Source organism: Hipposideros armiger, unplaced genomic scaffold (assembly GCF_001890085.2).
Source record: "Hipposideros armiger isolate ML-2016 unplaced genomic scaffold, ASM189008v1 scaffold_1159, whole genome shotgun sequence".
Lineage (NCBI taxonomy): Eukaryota > Metazoa > Chordata > Mammalia > Chiroptera > Hipposideridae > Hipposideros > Hipposideros armiger.
The window spans coordinates 120,996-137,198 of record NW_017732509.1 but is presented as its reverse complement, the minus strand read 5'-3'; the positions used below and the strand labels follow the sequence as shown (position 1 = coordinate 137,198).

The window sequence follows — 16,203 nt, the reverse complement described above, 5'->3', positions numbered from 1 at the left end:
GTGGGCACTACCAAGGACCCCAATTCTGATGCCCCCACCCCCAGGGGGTAGGGAGTTATTCCCACAGCTCAATTCAGAGGCTGTCAGGGAGGACAGAAACCAGAGGGCACCAAACGAAGGACTTAAAAATATGGTTGCTTTCTTCCACTACCTTTGATTGAAAAGAAACAGGGTTCATGGGAAAACAAAACCAAACCAAACAAAAAATTCTTGAAAGAGAATATGGTAAAAAGAAAACAAAATAGCTCTCTACTTTGAATCAGCTGCTGATAACATTTTGGGGGGTGTTTTCTTCTAGTCCTTTTCAATACACATTTTTAATAATTTCATATCTTTCTTTTTTTAAAAAAAATTAAAACCACTTTACCATCAACAGCTCCCTGTGAAATTACTAATTCTTTGTGGACCTTGTAAGCAAACATTAAGGGCTGCAGTGACACACTATGTCATCAGGGTACACTTGCCACAACATGCATAGCAACCGCAAGTGTTGCCATGGACGTCCTGAGGACATCATTGACCACCATTGACTGGTTCTTGGGAACTGAGTTTTCAAAGGGAGACGAGAGACCAGAGGCTATAAGCAGTTCCCAGGCTTCAGAGGCTTATGCTGACCTGCCTTCCTGGAGTTCTGTCTCATTTTACACCCTCACTAGGAGAAAGAGTGCACTGTTAAAGGAATTCAAAGTTACCATAGTCTCAAAATACCTCTGCACAAAACACTTATTACCAAGAGAAAAGGAGCTTTACCATGGAAAAGGCTGACAGAATCCACCTCGCTCAAGAGATCAAAGTGAACACTGGCAAGAGAAAGAGGAGGAGTCTGCACTCTCTCCAATGGGGCCCCAGCATATCATTCAGACATTCCTGCCTAGGACACTTCATCTGCAGGTTGTCTGAGGAGGGGTCGGAAAAGCCCAAAGTCATGGGCATTCTATAACATCTTTGTACTATTCTTTTGACTTTTCTGTAAGAATTAAATCTTGTTCAAATAGAGAGCTTACAAAGTTGAGTTATGCTCAGAATGAGAATAATAAAGGCTATCTGCTCCTTGGTCCAGCTAACAGGACGAAGTCAGAGGAGCCTCCAGTCAGTTCTTAGCCTGGCTTTTGAGGAGGGCGTAGGGCCTGCACTGTGGGAGGAGATGGCCCACAGGTGGTGCTGGCGCGAGGTCCATCAGGGGCCTATGGACAGGAGGGACAGAGGTGGGATAGAGGCTCCTGCACTATTGGAGGGACAGAAGACCGTTACCGGAGCCTGTGCAGGTTTGGTTTTGAGAGTGGGTTCTTGTCCCATGGCTAATCGCATTTCGTTTGTTTGTTTGTTTGTTTGTTTGTTTTTACACACTGACTAATTCTGACAGACTCCAGGAGAGACTGCCAAAGGGCCTGTCAGCCTTAGGAGGCCAGGGAGGTAGATGGAGATGGTGAACTAGGCACATGGCTTTTGCACCCCGTCAATGACCCCCTCAACCCCCAGAAATGACATAGCAAATTTAGAAATGGTGGACAGCTCTGGACAATAATAAGCGGGGAACAGTGTGGGCTCATGGGGTGGGAAGGCAAACTGGGTGGGGTTGAGTGGGGACGTGCAGTCTAACACAACTCCAGAAGGAGGGTAGGGGAGGTGGGGACAGCTCTGGGTGGCAGAAAGGGGCAGGGCAGCCCTGGACAGAATGGCCACAGCCAGTCCCCTCTTCAGCCCTCGCCTCACTCTCTCTTGCTCCCTGTTCCAAGCCAGTAACCCAGGCAGAGGAATTTGTCCTAAATTCAGAATAGTGAGGACTAACCTTAGGTCAGAATGGAGGGGTAAGTGAGAGTATTTATGTCCCCAGATTGGCTGGTAGCACACATGGGCCTCACGTCCCAGTCTCCAGCAGAGAGATTAGTTATGATCGTTAGTGAGCACTGAGCATTACCCCGGGCCAGAATGAGGACCTCACATGACTTAACTTTCATAAAAATCTATGAGGTGGGAATTATTGTTACCCCTAATGAGGAAACTGAGGCACAGAGAGGTAAGAAGCTCACCCAAGGCTACGTAGCTATACGTGGCTATGTGGAGACTGGCTCTGAATACAATTTGCATTTGCAGTCAAGAGAGTAGGGGATGTTTATTATTAATATGAAGATAATCAGTGTGTTAATGTGAAGATGAGCCCACAACCAAGAATGGCAATCATTTGAAGCAAACATCCCAGAAATGCAAATTTAGTTAAACATTTATAAACCAAGTAATGTAATATACCCATAACAGAATGAGAGAGAAAATTATATGATCATTTTAATAGATGCAGCAAAAGTATTTGATAAAATTCAAAACTTATTTTGAAATAAAAGTCTTAGCAACCTGGAAATAGAGGGACTTCCCCAACCTGATAAAGGGAAGCAAGGTGGGCTGAGGAATGGCCCCCAGAGATGTCCGTGCTGTAATCCCCAAACTTGTGACTGTGTTCCCTAATATGGTAAATGGCACTTTGCAGATGTGATTAAGTTAAGGACCTGGGGATGGGGAGATGATTCAGGATTATCCAGATGGGGTGCTTCGTATAATCATGAGGGTGCTTATAAGAGGGAGGCAGGAGGGTCAGAAGCAGGGGGAGAAGGTGTGATGACAGACACAGAAGTTGGGGTGAGGTCATGGAGATTGGAAGATGCTACCTACACTGCTGGCTTTGGAGACAGAAGGGGCCACAAGCCAGGGAATGCAGGTGACCTCTAGAAGTTGGAAAAGGCAAGGAAAAGCTTCTCCTTCAGAGCCTCTAGAAGGAACTCAGACCTGGGACACCTGGATGCTCGTCCTGTAAAATTCATTTCAGACTTCTGACCTCCAAAGCTGTAAGATAATATATTTGTGTTGTTTTAAGCCACTGAGTTTGTTGTAATTTGTTACAGCAGCAATAGGAAATGAATACAGATATGTACAAGAAAGCTTTAGGTGAAATATTGAATGTCCTGCCACCAAGATCAGGAACAAGGCATGGATGCCTATCTTTGCACTTCTGTTCAATGTTGCAGCAAGTTAGTAAAATAAATGAAAGGTATAGGATTGGAAGAGAAGGGAAAATAATGTCATTCAAGATGACATGATTGTATAGCAGAAAATCCAAAGAATCTACAAACAAAATGGTTACAATTAGATTAATTAGAATGGTTTATAGATTTTACTGTGAAATTAAAATAAAACTTATAGAAGATACAATAAACAGAGATCTTCATGACTTTGGGGGTCAGCAAAGAATTTTAAAACAGGAAGTACTAACCAGAAGGAAATGATTGTTAAATTGAACTACACTAAAATTAGGAACTCTAGTTCATTAAAAGGCACCACCAAGAGAGTGAAAAGGCAGTCCACAGAGTGGGGGAAGCTGTTTGCAATACTTAGAACTAGTGAGTGGCTTATATTAAAAATATATAATGAACTCCTAGAAATTATTAAAAGAAGACAGACAACCGCCCTTAGAAAAGTGGGCAGTAGACAGGAACAGGCACTTCACAACACAAAATCATCAATGGCCCATAAACAGATAGTCACTCTAGTTGGTCACCAGGGAACATGAGATACTAATACATATCCAAATTGCAAGGTAATATTCAAAAGATTGACAATGTGCCAAGTGTTGGAGAGGATGTGGAGCAACTGAAACTCATACCTGTTGGTGGAACTGTGAATTGGTACAATTGCCCTGGAAAACTGTCCTGTTGTATCTACTAAAATTGAACATAAGGCCAGCAATTCCACTCCTTGTATACACGCAAGAGAAATGGTTGCTTATGTTCCCAAAATAGCATGTGCAAGAATATTCATAGCAGTATTATTTGTAATAGCTAAAACACAGTAACAACCCAAATGTTCATCAACTCTAGAGAGAATAATACATTGTTGGCATATGTACACAATGGAATACACAAAGCAAAGAAGGGACTCCTGCTACCTGCATCTCACAGAGGCGACGTTGAATGAAGGAAGCCAGAACCAAAACAGCACAGAGTGATTCCATTTATGTGAGGTTTGAGAATGGATAAAATGTTTCTGAGATAGCAGAACACCCGCTATCTTTGAAAGAAAGAGGATTTCTGGGCAGATGAAAATGTTCTAGATGGCGATTGTGTGGAAGATGCAAAGTTGTATCCATTTGTCAAAAGTGATCAAACTGTATAACTTGATATTTCTGCATTTCACTGTGTATGAATTATGTCTCAGTGAAGAAACAAAACAAATCCAAAACCCAGACCCTTCCCCCTTAGTGTAACAATCAGTTCGGCACGAGCCCCCACCTGTAGAAGACATTATTGGGTGAATGGCTAAGGGAGATCTGCAATGGAGGGTCAGGTGGCCACCATCTGAACCCATGGATCGCAGCATGGCCAACAACGAGGCAGCTAGATGTGCGTGCTTCTTAGGAAAGATGGTAGGAAGCACACAGCCCACCTAGGAAGGAGTCTGTGGACAAAGTGGAACATGGATCCTATCAAGCATCTAGTGTCCAATTAAAGGAAATATGGGAACAGAGAAACAGTTTCCATGACAGTACCAGGAAGCAGACACATCACAGAGGACATTCTACAGGATAATTGACACCATTTTTCAGCTCAAGGCACAGAAAATAAAAGGACATGGGGGAATGCTTGTGCTCGATTAAAAGAGACTGAAAATGTTCAGATCTCCTTTGAAACCCTATGAGAACGAATCTTCTATAGGATGACATTTTCTGAGATAATTGGGTAAATGATGGTCTGGTTAACTTCATTGTGAGCTTGTAGGAAAGTGTCCTATTTTTGAAAAACGCACATTGAGGTATATAAGGATGAAACGACATGTCTGGATTTTGCTTTAAAATATTTTGGCAAAGACCAAAATGAAAGAGAGAAAAAGAATAGATGAAGCAATTGTGGCAAAATCTTGTTCATTGTCCAATCTGGTGATAGGAATGTGAGTTCAATGTGAGTTCACTGGACTTTAGTCTCTTCTTCTGGGCAGGTTTGGATTTTCATAATTAAAAGAAAGAGGAAATGGGGTGGGGTGGGCTGAGGGGTGGGAGCTTAGTCTGTGAAGGACAGGCTCAGGGAACATGCTCACATCTGCACACCTCTGCAGAAGGATCAGACTTTCCTGTAAGCCTAGGAGAACCAGGGGTGGGGCAGTGCAGGAATCAGGAGGGAGTCTGGGAAGCCAAGGTGTAGAGCCCAGAGCAGAGGCTCCAAGGTTGAGGTACACACAGCTAGCTGCCTACCCTTCTTCCTCCTAACAGGTGGCAGCCATATGCCTAGCTGAAAAGCTATACTTCTCAGACTCCCTTGCAGATACTGATGGCCCCGTGACAAATGGAATGTAGTCAGAAATTGTTGGGTGGGGCTTCTGGGAAGAATCTTTTCCAGGGAGGGCTGAGTTGGCAGGTGGGCAGTTTTGCCCTTCTCTTTCTTTGGTCCTTCTCCCTGTCTGGAATGAGATGTGATGGCTGGAACTGCAGCAGCCATTTTGTGACCATGTGACAACCTTGCAGTTGAAAGACTTATGGGTAAAGATGGTGGAGGAGAAAGACTTGGGACCTGGTCACCTGGATGATTTTGTTTGTAGAACTGTTATTGATGGAGCCTCATGGAGCCCTGGACTGCCTCCTACATTTACCATTACTGCAGGAAAAAAATCCCACTTTGTTTATACTCCTATTATTTCAGGTCTCAGTAGCCCATTTCCTAATGGAAACAGAAACATTTCCTTCTGCCCTTCACATGAAGACTAGGTCTGAAGGCATCTGGGCCTAAGGGAGAGAGTGTGCCTCCCACCATCTGGGATTTCAGCTCCCGGCTCCAGAGGTACCTTTGCCTTTTTTTCCATGTTTCTTTTTTTCTTCAGTGACAGAGGAAGAACTCTTGTCTGTGGATTCTGGGCTGTTCTCTGGGGAGACACAGAAATGAGGGCCACAGCAAATGATTTATTTTGTGATAGTGTGAGGTAAGGGAGAGACTCAGACACACTAGGGCTCCCGCTCCCTCACCTGCCTGCTGAGCAGGCTTGGCAAAGTTGCTCAGCTTCTCTGAGCCTCAATTTTCGCATCTGAGATGATCGTGCTGACTTTGCTGGGAAATTGTGAGAATTGTGCAAGAAAATGGCCACGAAATTTTCTAGCACATGTCCCTGGCACACAGGTTTATGTGCCTTCCCTTTCACGCCCTTCAATTTGCTCCTGAAGAGTAGTGCAGGACCATTATACAGGGAGGTCAGAAGGCTCTGCTTCCTGCCCTGCCAGCACTTTTGCTTGAGCTGCCCAGGGCGTCCCTCAGGGTTAGACTGGAAGACACACTTTCTTTGTTGTTCTCTCTCAACTGATACTCCCAAGGAAAGAAGATTTTGGTCCCATACTTCCTTTCACGCCAACTCAGGAATCTTTTGTAGCTTGGAGATTTCAGTCTATGCCAGCCCAGGAGAGCAGCCAGCCCAGAGGGCAGAGTGGGTGGGGGCTGCAGGAGAGTATAGAGGTGTGTTTTGGTGGGCAGCTCAGAGAGCTGGTCCTCTTGGACCAGTGTGAGGGAGGGTAACCTGGGGTAATAAAGGAGAAAGGAGGGCCTGGGAAGTTGGGGGTATGTACCAAGGGCCAGGCCCTGAGTAGATGGGTGATGGGGTGTAAGAAGACTGAAGAAAACAGGAGTCCTGTGGAAATGTCAGGAAGGTCAAGGCCTGGGGCTAAAAACTCAAATGCCTTCAGGATCAAACAGCATACATTGGGTTGTAAAGAAAAGTCATGACGTATTTTTTCTATGTTTTTTGTTGCAAAAATGTGTCATGACTTTTCTGACAATCCAATATAATGGTAAAGGGAAAGGAAGTAGCGGGTGGTGAGGCCTGTGGAGAACTTGGGAGCAGGCTGCTGAATCTTTATTATTTTCTAACTATCTTTCTTAGTGACTATATAGTTAAATTTCCAGGTAGTAAAATTTAATTAACCATATCATAAAAATCAGAAGATACCACTGTGATTTAAATACACTAAAACCAAAAACAAGCAATTCAAAAGCCTAATGAAATTTGATTTTTTCTTAATTGAAAAAGCAATGCACATACATAGTAAATTTTCTAACAATGCAGTTTTAAAATATTGATGTGTTGAATATTGATATGATGTGTTTTTTTATGATAAATCCTTACCCAAAGCTCTCATTACCAGGCAGATTTTTGTATTTTGTATCTACTCAGAGGTATTTTATACACACACACATTTAGATGCCCCTTGCTTTTTCACTAAAAATACATTTGCTTACATGCTAAAACATAGATAAACCTTGAGGACATCATACTAAGTGAAAGAAGTTAGTCACAAAAGGGCAAATACTGTATGATTCCACTTATGTGAGGTCCCTAGTGGAATCAAATACATAGAGGCAGAAAACAGGATGGTGGTTGTCAGATGCTGGTGGGGAGAGGAATGGGGAATTAGTGTTTAGTGGGTACAAATCTTGAGTTTTGCAAGATGAAGCTAGTTGTGGAGCTGGATGGTGGTAATGGTTATGCAACAATGTGAATGTAATTAATGCCATTGAATTGGACACATAAAAATGCTTTAAATGCTTAAAGATAAAAATGCATAAATTTTATTATGTATATTTTACCACAATTTTTTAAAAAAGTTTAAAAAAAACACATCTGCTCATGCACAAGCCTCATTGCTACTTAGCCAGGTCTCCCGGTGGACCATCACTGGAGTGTGTATGGACTGTTTCCCACATACCTGGAACTTTGTCAATCTGATAAATGGCATCTCAGTTTTAATTTGCATTTCTCAATTATGAATGAGATTGTGTTGTTTTTTTCAGATGTTAATTATCCATTTGCTTCTCTCTTTCTATTAGTATCCTTTGCCCTTTTTTCTGTTGGGATGTTGTAGCTTTTAAGTGATTCTTGATAACCTTTACCTATTAAAGGACACTGGCTATTTGTCAGAGCTGCCGAAAATATTTTTCCTTCAGATGATTTGTCGATTACCTTTAGACTGTTTATCATATCTTTTCCTTACAGGACATTTTAATGTTTCCTTAGTGAAATGCTTTGGAGTTTTGTGTCTTGCTTAGAAAGGCATTCCAAATCTGAAGGTTAAGTATATTTTCAAAAATTCCTGTGTTTTCTTCTAGTACCTTAACAAAATTAAATTTTTTTAAATTAAAATGTTTTAAAAACATAAGCCTACTTTTGGAATAATTCTCCAGGAGAAACAGGGAAAGGTGAGCTGGGTGCAAAACATCCTCATAAAACGTGATAAAATACACACAAACCCTGGGCAATGAAACATCTGGGGTGAACTCCAGGAATCAGAATGCCCTCATACCTCCCAAATCAACAGTACAGGACAGCATGGGTTCTGCTGCTCACAGAGAAGAGCTGCCAGCTCTCTGAGCAAGCAGTCTTCAGGCCTCCCACTTACCTGCTCCTCCCCCCACCAAGTCATCTCTCCCCGCTCTACTCCCCAAAGCCACCTTCTCTGCACTCCTGGGGCTGCAGCCTCCCTCTGCAAGAGGGATAGGCCACTGCAGTGGGACCCCATTCTCGGCTATCCTCTTTCACTCTGGGACTTAACACCTCTCCATTGCCAGTGCCCTCCCATCTCCCACTTCTCCGGCCCACCTGTCCTCCCCTCAGCTCTGGGCATCTGGCCTCCTTGAACCCCTGTCACTATTTCAGCAGAAAATGTGGGTTTCAACCTTTGCACCAGATGACTTCATAAACTTTCCCCTCAAGCTTTTCAGAGCTGCTCTCTCTCTCTCTCCAGGCTAGAAATGTGCCCAGGTAGGGCCTCCAGATCCAAAATGGCTCCTCATGCAGCAGCAGCCTCTCCCAGAATTGACTAGAAATGCAGAGTTCCAGGCCACTTCAGACCTACTAAGTCAGAGTCTGCATCTTCACCAGCTTCTCAGGCAGTTAGAATGCACAATAAGGTTTGAGAACTAGTTATGTACCCCATCCCAAGCCTGGTGCTAGAGTACACAAAAGCAATATTATTTTACTGGGATTTAACTTTGTCTAATGGAATCTAAGTAGTTGTAAGTGGAGAGAGAGAGAGAGAGAGAAAGAGGGGGGGGGAGATCTAATGTTTTTTTGGAGATTTTCATTTAAATTTGCATTTGACTCTGGTTACTGACTCTGATCCCTACCATGAAATTCTCTCATCTGTTTCCATTCATGTTTGCTCATTGTAAATAGCATATAATCCAGTCCCCTTCCCTTGACCTGCCCTGGGCTCATTGTGGGCACTGGGCTGCTGGGGTCCTTACCCTCTCTCTATCAGGCAGCAGCAGGAGGGAGATGCGTAGAAAGGAGATGGGTCAGGGTATGTGAGCCCAGCTCCCTTCTGTCAGGTGCTGTGGTGGCTGCCTCCCTACCCTGCAGAGTCATCTTCTTCATACAGCTATGCCTTTTGTGTTCAGGAAAAGGTCTTGCTTGTTTTGGCCCTCTCAGACCCAGGGATGGGCAAGGGTCCCGCAGTTACCAGCACGGACTAGCCCCTCAGTGCTTCTGGAGCCCTAAATAGCCCCTTTCTTATGGGATCATGTAGCCCTGACAGTTTTTTTCTTTCTTGTAATGCAAGTGCCTGGCTTAAGATTTGATGGCTGGGGCATCCATTTCAAAGAGGCATCCCCTTCATACATGACTATATCTGTGGCTCAGATGGTTAAGAGCGCGAGCTCTGAGCAACAGGGTCGCTGGTTCGATTCCCACTTGGGCTAGTGAGCTGCACCTGAACTGAGCTGCTGCTGAGCTGCCAACAGGTGGCAGGATGGCTCAGCTGGTGAGAGCACGTGCTCCTAACAGCAAGGTTGCTGGTTGACTCCCGCATGGGATGGTGGGCTACACCCATCCACAACTAAGACTGAACACAGCACCTTGAGCTGAGCTGCCCTGAGCTGCTGATGGGTGGCCGGATTGCTCAGTGGTTAGAGCATGTGCTCTTAGCAACAAGGTTTCTGGTTCAACTTCTGCATGGGATGTTGGGCTATGCTCACCCGCAACAAAGATTGAACATGGCACTTTGAGCTGAGCAGGTGTGAGCTGCTGATGGGTGGCCGGATGGTGGATTGGATTTGGAGCTGAGCTAGCTGGGCCCTCCACAACTAAGACTGAAGGACAAAAACTTGCAACTTGGTTGTTCCCCTTCCCGAATTCCCCAATAAAATCTTTTAAAAAAAAAGATGACTATATTTTGAATGAATACATTGCCAGCCACATTACTATTAGGTTGTCAGAACAGTCATGACGTATTTTGTCTATGTTTTTCAAAGGTTATAAATAAATATATATTTTTTTTAATATATATTTAATATATTGAGTATATTATATATTTATATAATATATAAAGAACAAACATCAATCAATGCTATATTGCCCATTTTGTTCGATAACCTGTTGCCATCTTTCAGTGAGCTTCATAATTCCTAATTCATAGAAGGACCTGTCTTTATTTGTGAAAACCTGAACAAGGTGCTGATTTACAGTCTCATCTGAATTGAACCTTATACCACACGAGGAGTTTTGAAGAGAGCGAAACAAGTGTAAGTCTGACAGCGCAAGGTCAGGCAAGTGTGGTGGGTGTGGCAACACATCCCATCCAAGCTCCAATAATTTTTGACAGGTGATCACACTTGTGTGTGGTCTTGCATTGTCGCGATGGAACACAACTCCTTTACAATTAACAGGCTCTGGACGTTTCTGGATAATGGATTAGTTCAAACTGTCCAATTGCCGACAGTACACATTCGAATTGTTTGGTGTCTTGGTAGGAGCTGGAAAAACATGACAGTGAGAGCATAACCTTCCTTTGATGAATGTCTGCTTTCAATGTCATTTGAGGCGAATCATCACGTCGGAACCAAGACCGTTTGCACACCACATTGTTGTAAACAATCCACTTCTCATCACCAGTTATCAGTCGCTTCAAAAAAGGATCGTTTTTCTCACGTTTAATGAGCATATTGCAGATGTTTATATGCGCCGTCAAATGAACTTCTTTGAGTTCATGCGGAACCCAAATATCGAGCTTGCTTACATATCCCAGCTTCTTCAGGTGGTCATGCATGCTTGAATGATGGATGTTCAATGTTCCTGTAATCTCTCGTGTTGTATAACGTGGGCTTGACTTCATCAATGCCTTTATTTTGTTGTCATCAACCTCGGTGGGACTCCTTGACCGAGGAGCGTCGTTGAGATAAAAATCACTAGCACGGAATTTCATGAACCATCGTTGGCACTGATGTTCTTGTAGAGCATTGTCACTGTAAACTTTATGCAACTTTTCACAAGCTTGATGTGCGTTTTTCTCTTTATGGAAGTAAAACAGTAAAATATGGCAAAAATGCACAGTTTGGTCTTCCATCTTCAACTTGTTGTAAAATCTCCAAAACTCAACCAAATCGCTCAATTTTTTTAGAAGGAAGCTAGAACTGTCAGCTGTCAAATAACATAGGAATAACATAGATGTGAATGACTCTAGTACTTCCAAAAATGAACTAGTGCCATCTGTTGCAAACATGCGTCATGACTACTCTGACAACCCAATAGATAGTCAGGCTACCTCCCCCACTGAAGCTCCTGTTTTAGAGGTCTTGGTTGATTTCAGTAACCAACCACTTTGGCTACTTGTTTGTTTTCTCCTCCTTTGCTTTAAATTCTCACTCTTATGTTTCAAGTTCAATGATAAAGAGTAAGCCCTCGGAACCCTAGGCCCCTACCCTTGACCCCAATAAAAGTAAAACCCCAAGCCCTACTGTGCATGTGCTTTCTTTCTCTAACCATGACCTTGCTGTGTGGCCCCAGGTGTGCTGTGTAGTTTCCAGGTCCTATAATAAACCTTTTTCTTTTTTCAAAGTTTCCTGATGGTTATTGTTGAAGGGTATCTTGCAATCAGAAGATCACAAGGCTGATCCAGTCACAGCATTGGTTATTGTAAAACATAAATAAATAAACAGAGCCACTTTAAAATGGAGCTGGAGTTGCCATGCCAGAACTGCCTTGTGTGTCTCTCATACCTCAAATCTTTGAAATGTTAGAAACAGGGCAAAATAACCTTTGGACTGGGCCTAAGCAACACAGTGCCCCTAAAAACTGTTTGCAAAGATAACAAGATAGCAGATATTATGACTACCAGACTGATGACCACTGGACTGAAAATTAAAAACATTATTTAGAATTCATATCACTATGTTATATTATCTGCACCAATAGAAATGCCTTCCATTGGTGTAATTGTTCCCCTTCCCTTTCTCATAAATACCCATTGCCTTTGCCTCCTAATCAGAACACTGTTTGGGCTTCTGCCTGAATCAGTGCTACCCAGAATAGCTATTCTTACTGATCTCAATAAGTGCTTGTTGCCTATCACTTTGAAAGGCCCTTTTACTTTTAGGTTAGTGTCATCAATAGGCAAGTCCCACACATAACAGTTCCTCAAACTACTCCACTTTCGTGAACCTCCTGTGTCCTGCTGGGATTGTGGTAATGAACCTTTCTGAGCTGCATGGGCCCTTTCTGGCCACTGTGTCCCTACCTCTTGTTCACAGCCACCTCCTGAGAATGGGCGGAATACCATCTCCACTTGCCTCCCTTCACCTGAGTATGGATGTGTACAGACAGTGAAAGATCTCCAACACCTAGAGTTAAATGAAGAAACTTGGCACTGCAGCATGAGAGGACGATCATACAGATTAAGCCCCACTCCTCACTGGGGCCTGGAGGCCCAGCAATATGTGCTTGCTGAGTCCTCTCTGCCCTCCTACCCTACTCTCTCTCCATCCCTCCCTCTGCTCCAACCGCTCATCCTCCTTGGATTCCTCACACAGGCCCCACAGTTCCTGTCCCAGGACCTTTGCACTGACTGCTCCTTTGCCGGGAATGCGCCTCCTTCGGCCCTTTACACGGAGGGCTCTGTGTCTCTACTGCTGTCAACACAGAAGGATTTTCCCTGACACCCCAATCAAAGACACCTCTACATCAGTACAACACCACTTGAATTTACTTCTTTCTCAGCTCACATCTCCCTATCTAAAGACATGTTTCATTTGAGCATTGCTCATTTTCTGTGACTGATATCCAGTTGAAATACTTGATTAATTGGTGTAAACAAATGTACATAGTGGGGTGTGAACATTCCTTCACAGCCCTCGGGTGCAGGAAAGGTCACAAGCCTTTACTGCTCTACTTGGATGCCTACCTTATACCTGTAGGCAACTCAACCCCAGTCACTTAGCCCTCCCATCCCCCACAATCCTGGGGGGTAGCAGGAGGGCAAGAGTGGGCCCTGAATCATGCTGCTTGCCCCTGAAACTCCAGCAATGCCAACTTTCACAAGTGAAAGGAAGCAGGGTGTCAGCCCAGGAATGGGGCCTGGACATCCCCTCCCGTCTCCCCCTCCTGCTCAGGGAACCTGGTCTCCCCAATGCCAAGCACTGACCTCTCTCCCCACCTTTTGAGCCCCTCTGTGCATCCCCTTCAGACATTTGGAAACACAACACTATCTTCTTTCCTGAGTAAGTATGGGGAGAGGAGATACTACCCCACACATACCATAAGCCACACCATGACATATAAAGGTCTGACAATTAAGTTTGCAAACGATGTTGCTAACCTTTTTTGATATCAGAGGGATTATTAATTATAAATTTGCACCAACTGGACAAACAGTTAACTAAGTTTACTATTTGGAAGTGCTAAAAAGTCTGTGTGAAAAAGTTAGATGAAAACGATCTGAACTTTTCGCCAACAATTTATGGTTCTTGCATCACAACAATACACCAGCTCACATGGCACTGTCTGTGAGGGAGTTTTTAGCCAGTGAACAAATAACTGTATTGGAACACCCTCCCTACTCACCTTATCTGGCCCCCAATGACTTATTTCTTTACCCAAAGATAAAGGAAATATTGAAAGGAAGATATTTGGATGACATTCAGGACACCAAGGGTAATACGATGACAGCTGTGATGGCCATTCCAGAAAAAGAGTTCCAAAATTGCTTTGGAAGGTGGACTAGGTGCTGGCACTGGTGCATAGCTTCCCAAGGGGAGTACTTCGAAGGTGAACGTAGTGATATTCAGCAATGAGGTATGTAGCACTTTTTCTAGGATGAGTTCGCGAACTTAACTGTCTTACCTTCATATTTGTGTATACAGATGTCTGTGTGATGTATACAAGGTCTGACAATTAAGCTCAGTTGGTGCCCATCCCTCCTTTGCATCTGCATGTCTTTGGTGGCCCCTGCTGCCCACTCTCTCCAGCTTTCCTGGTGGCCCACTTCCTGTGGACAGTCATGTCTTATCTACAGGCAAGACTCACCTGGCCCTCACAGCCTTGCTGAGAGCTGGGGACTGAAATCAGGGCCTGCTGAGGACCACCCCCAACCTCCTCCCCTTCACCCCATTCCATTTGCCCCTCTGGATACCTCTAGGCTGTCCTGTCCCTGCAGGCTATTCTCCTCCCATCATCTAGAACATTCCAAATGAAATCTGTTATATCCCCACTCACATGCCAATGGCCTTCACTGCAGATTTGGTCTACCCATGCCTCCCTTCCTCTCCTCCCACTAACCCCTTTCAGTTCCTCAAACCTGCCAAGCAGCTCCTTGTTTCTCCCTCTCCCTGGGACATGCTGTCTTCAGATAGCCTCATTCCCATCATTCCCTCATCTTGGCTCAAATGTCCCCTCCTCCAGGAAGCCTTCCTGGCTACGCCCCTTTTTAAATGTACTCCAACCCCCTACACTTTCTGAGTCAGCTTCCTACTTCATGTGTCCTCAGCATTATTGAAAACCATCTTGTCTATTTAGGTTTTTACTTCACTTATTCAATACACTATTAAAACATTTTTTGATTGTGGTAACATATGTAACATGAAATTGGCCATTTTAAATTAAAATTTTTTTATTGTGGTAAAATATATGTATTATGGTAATATATATGTATATAGCATAAAATTTGCTGTTTTAACCATTTTTAAGTGTATAACTCAGCAGCATCAATTACATTCACAGTGGTGTGTAGCCATCATCAATATCTATTTCTAAAATTTTACATCTTCCCCAACTGAACTCTGTGCCCATTAAACACTTACTTCCATTCCCCTCCCACTAGCCCTATGTCTCTACTTTCTGTCTCTATGAATCTGACTACTTTAGGTACCTCACAGAAGTGGAATCATATAGTACTTGTCCTTTTGTGACTGGCTCATTTCACTCATCATGTCCTTAAGGTCCATCCATATTGTAGCATGTGCCAGAATTTCCTTCTATTTTAAAGGCTGAATAATATTCCGTTGTATGGATATGCCACATTTGTCTATCCATTCATCGGTCAATGGATATCTAAGTTGTTTCCTTTTGTCCATTGTGATATAATGCTATCATAAGCATGGGTGTGCAAATATCTGAGTCTCTTCTTTCAGTACAGAGTTGGAATTGCTGGATCAAATGGTAATTCTATGTATAATTTTTGAGAAACTGCCATACCATTTTCCATAGCAGCTGCACCATTTTACATCCCACCAGCAAAACAGCAGTTCCAATTTCTCTATGTCCTAATACTTGTTACTCTCTTTTTCCTTTTTTATTATAGACACCCCAGCATGTGTGAAGTGATATTTCATTATAGTTTTGATATACATGTCTCTAACGACTTGTGCTTATTGGCTATTTGTATATCTTTTTTGGGAAAAATGTCTATTTAAATCCTTTGGCCATTTTTTGTGTTGAGTTGTTTGATTTTTGGTTGTTATTGTTGAGTTTTAGGAGTTCTCTATATATTCTGGATATTAGTCTCTTGTCAAAGATTTCCTTAAATGTCTGGCGCCCAAAAGGGCAGTAAGGGAAGGTCCTATCTCTTTGAATCTCCATTGACAGATAGGCGGGAAGTCACCCAAGCTTGTGGGGGTTGAAATAATGACCAGCCTTGGTGCAGTCCCTCAGCAATCAAAACACAGATCCAATATGGGGAGGACAAGATTCTTATTGCCAATCCTGGCACCAGTAAGCCATGCCAGAAACATGGCCACTCTCCCTACTGGCCAGGCTAGATGGAGGCTGGTAGCCTCTCACTAAATGTCAAAATTCACTGAAATGTCTCAGCTTCTCCATCAACTCTCCTCTGGAAACTGCATGTTCACCTAGATTCCAGAGTGCCTATTTTGGATTCTGACAGTTCCTGCCAGCTCAATAGTTGTTTTGGTAGAGAGA

At 43.4% G+C, this 16,203-nt stretch overlaps 1 protein-coding gene across 2 annotated transcripts in view; it reads right to left on the bottom strand.

Moving 5' to 3' along the window:
• Nucleotides 1–16,203, bottom strand: part of CFAP100 (cilia and flagella associated protein 100) — a 62,711-nt gene that overhangs the window by 39,589 nt on the left and 6,919 nt on the right. Inside the window, exon 3 of one of the 2 annotated variants that reach the window (XM_019632662.1) lies at nt 5,821–5,898. The exons of the other annotated variant lie outside the window; for it this stretch is intronic. Coding sequence (XP_019488207.1) covers nt 5,821–5,898 — 78 coding nt within the window. The remainder of the gene's footprint in view (nt 1–5,820; nt 5,899–16,203) is intronic. 2 annotated transcript variants of the gene reach the window in all.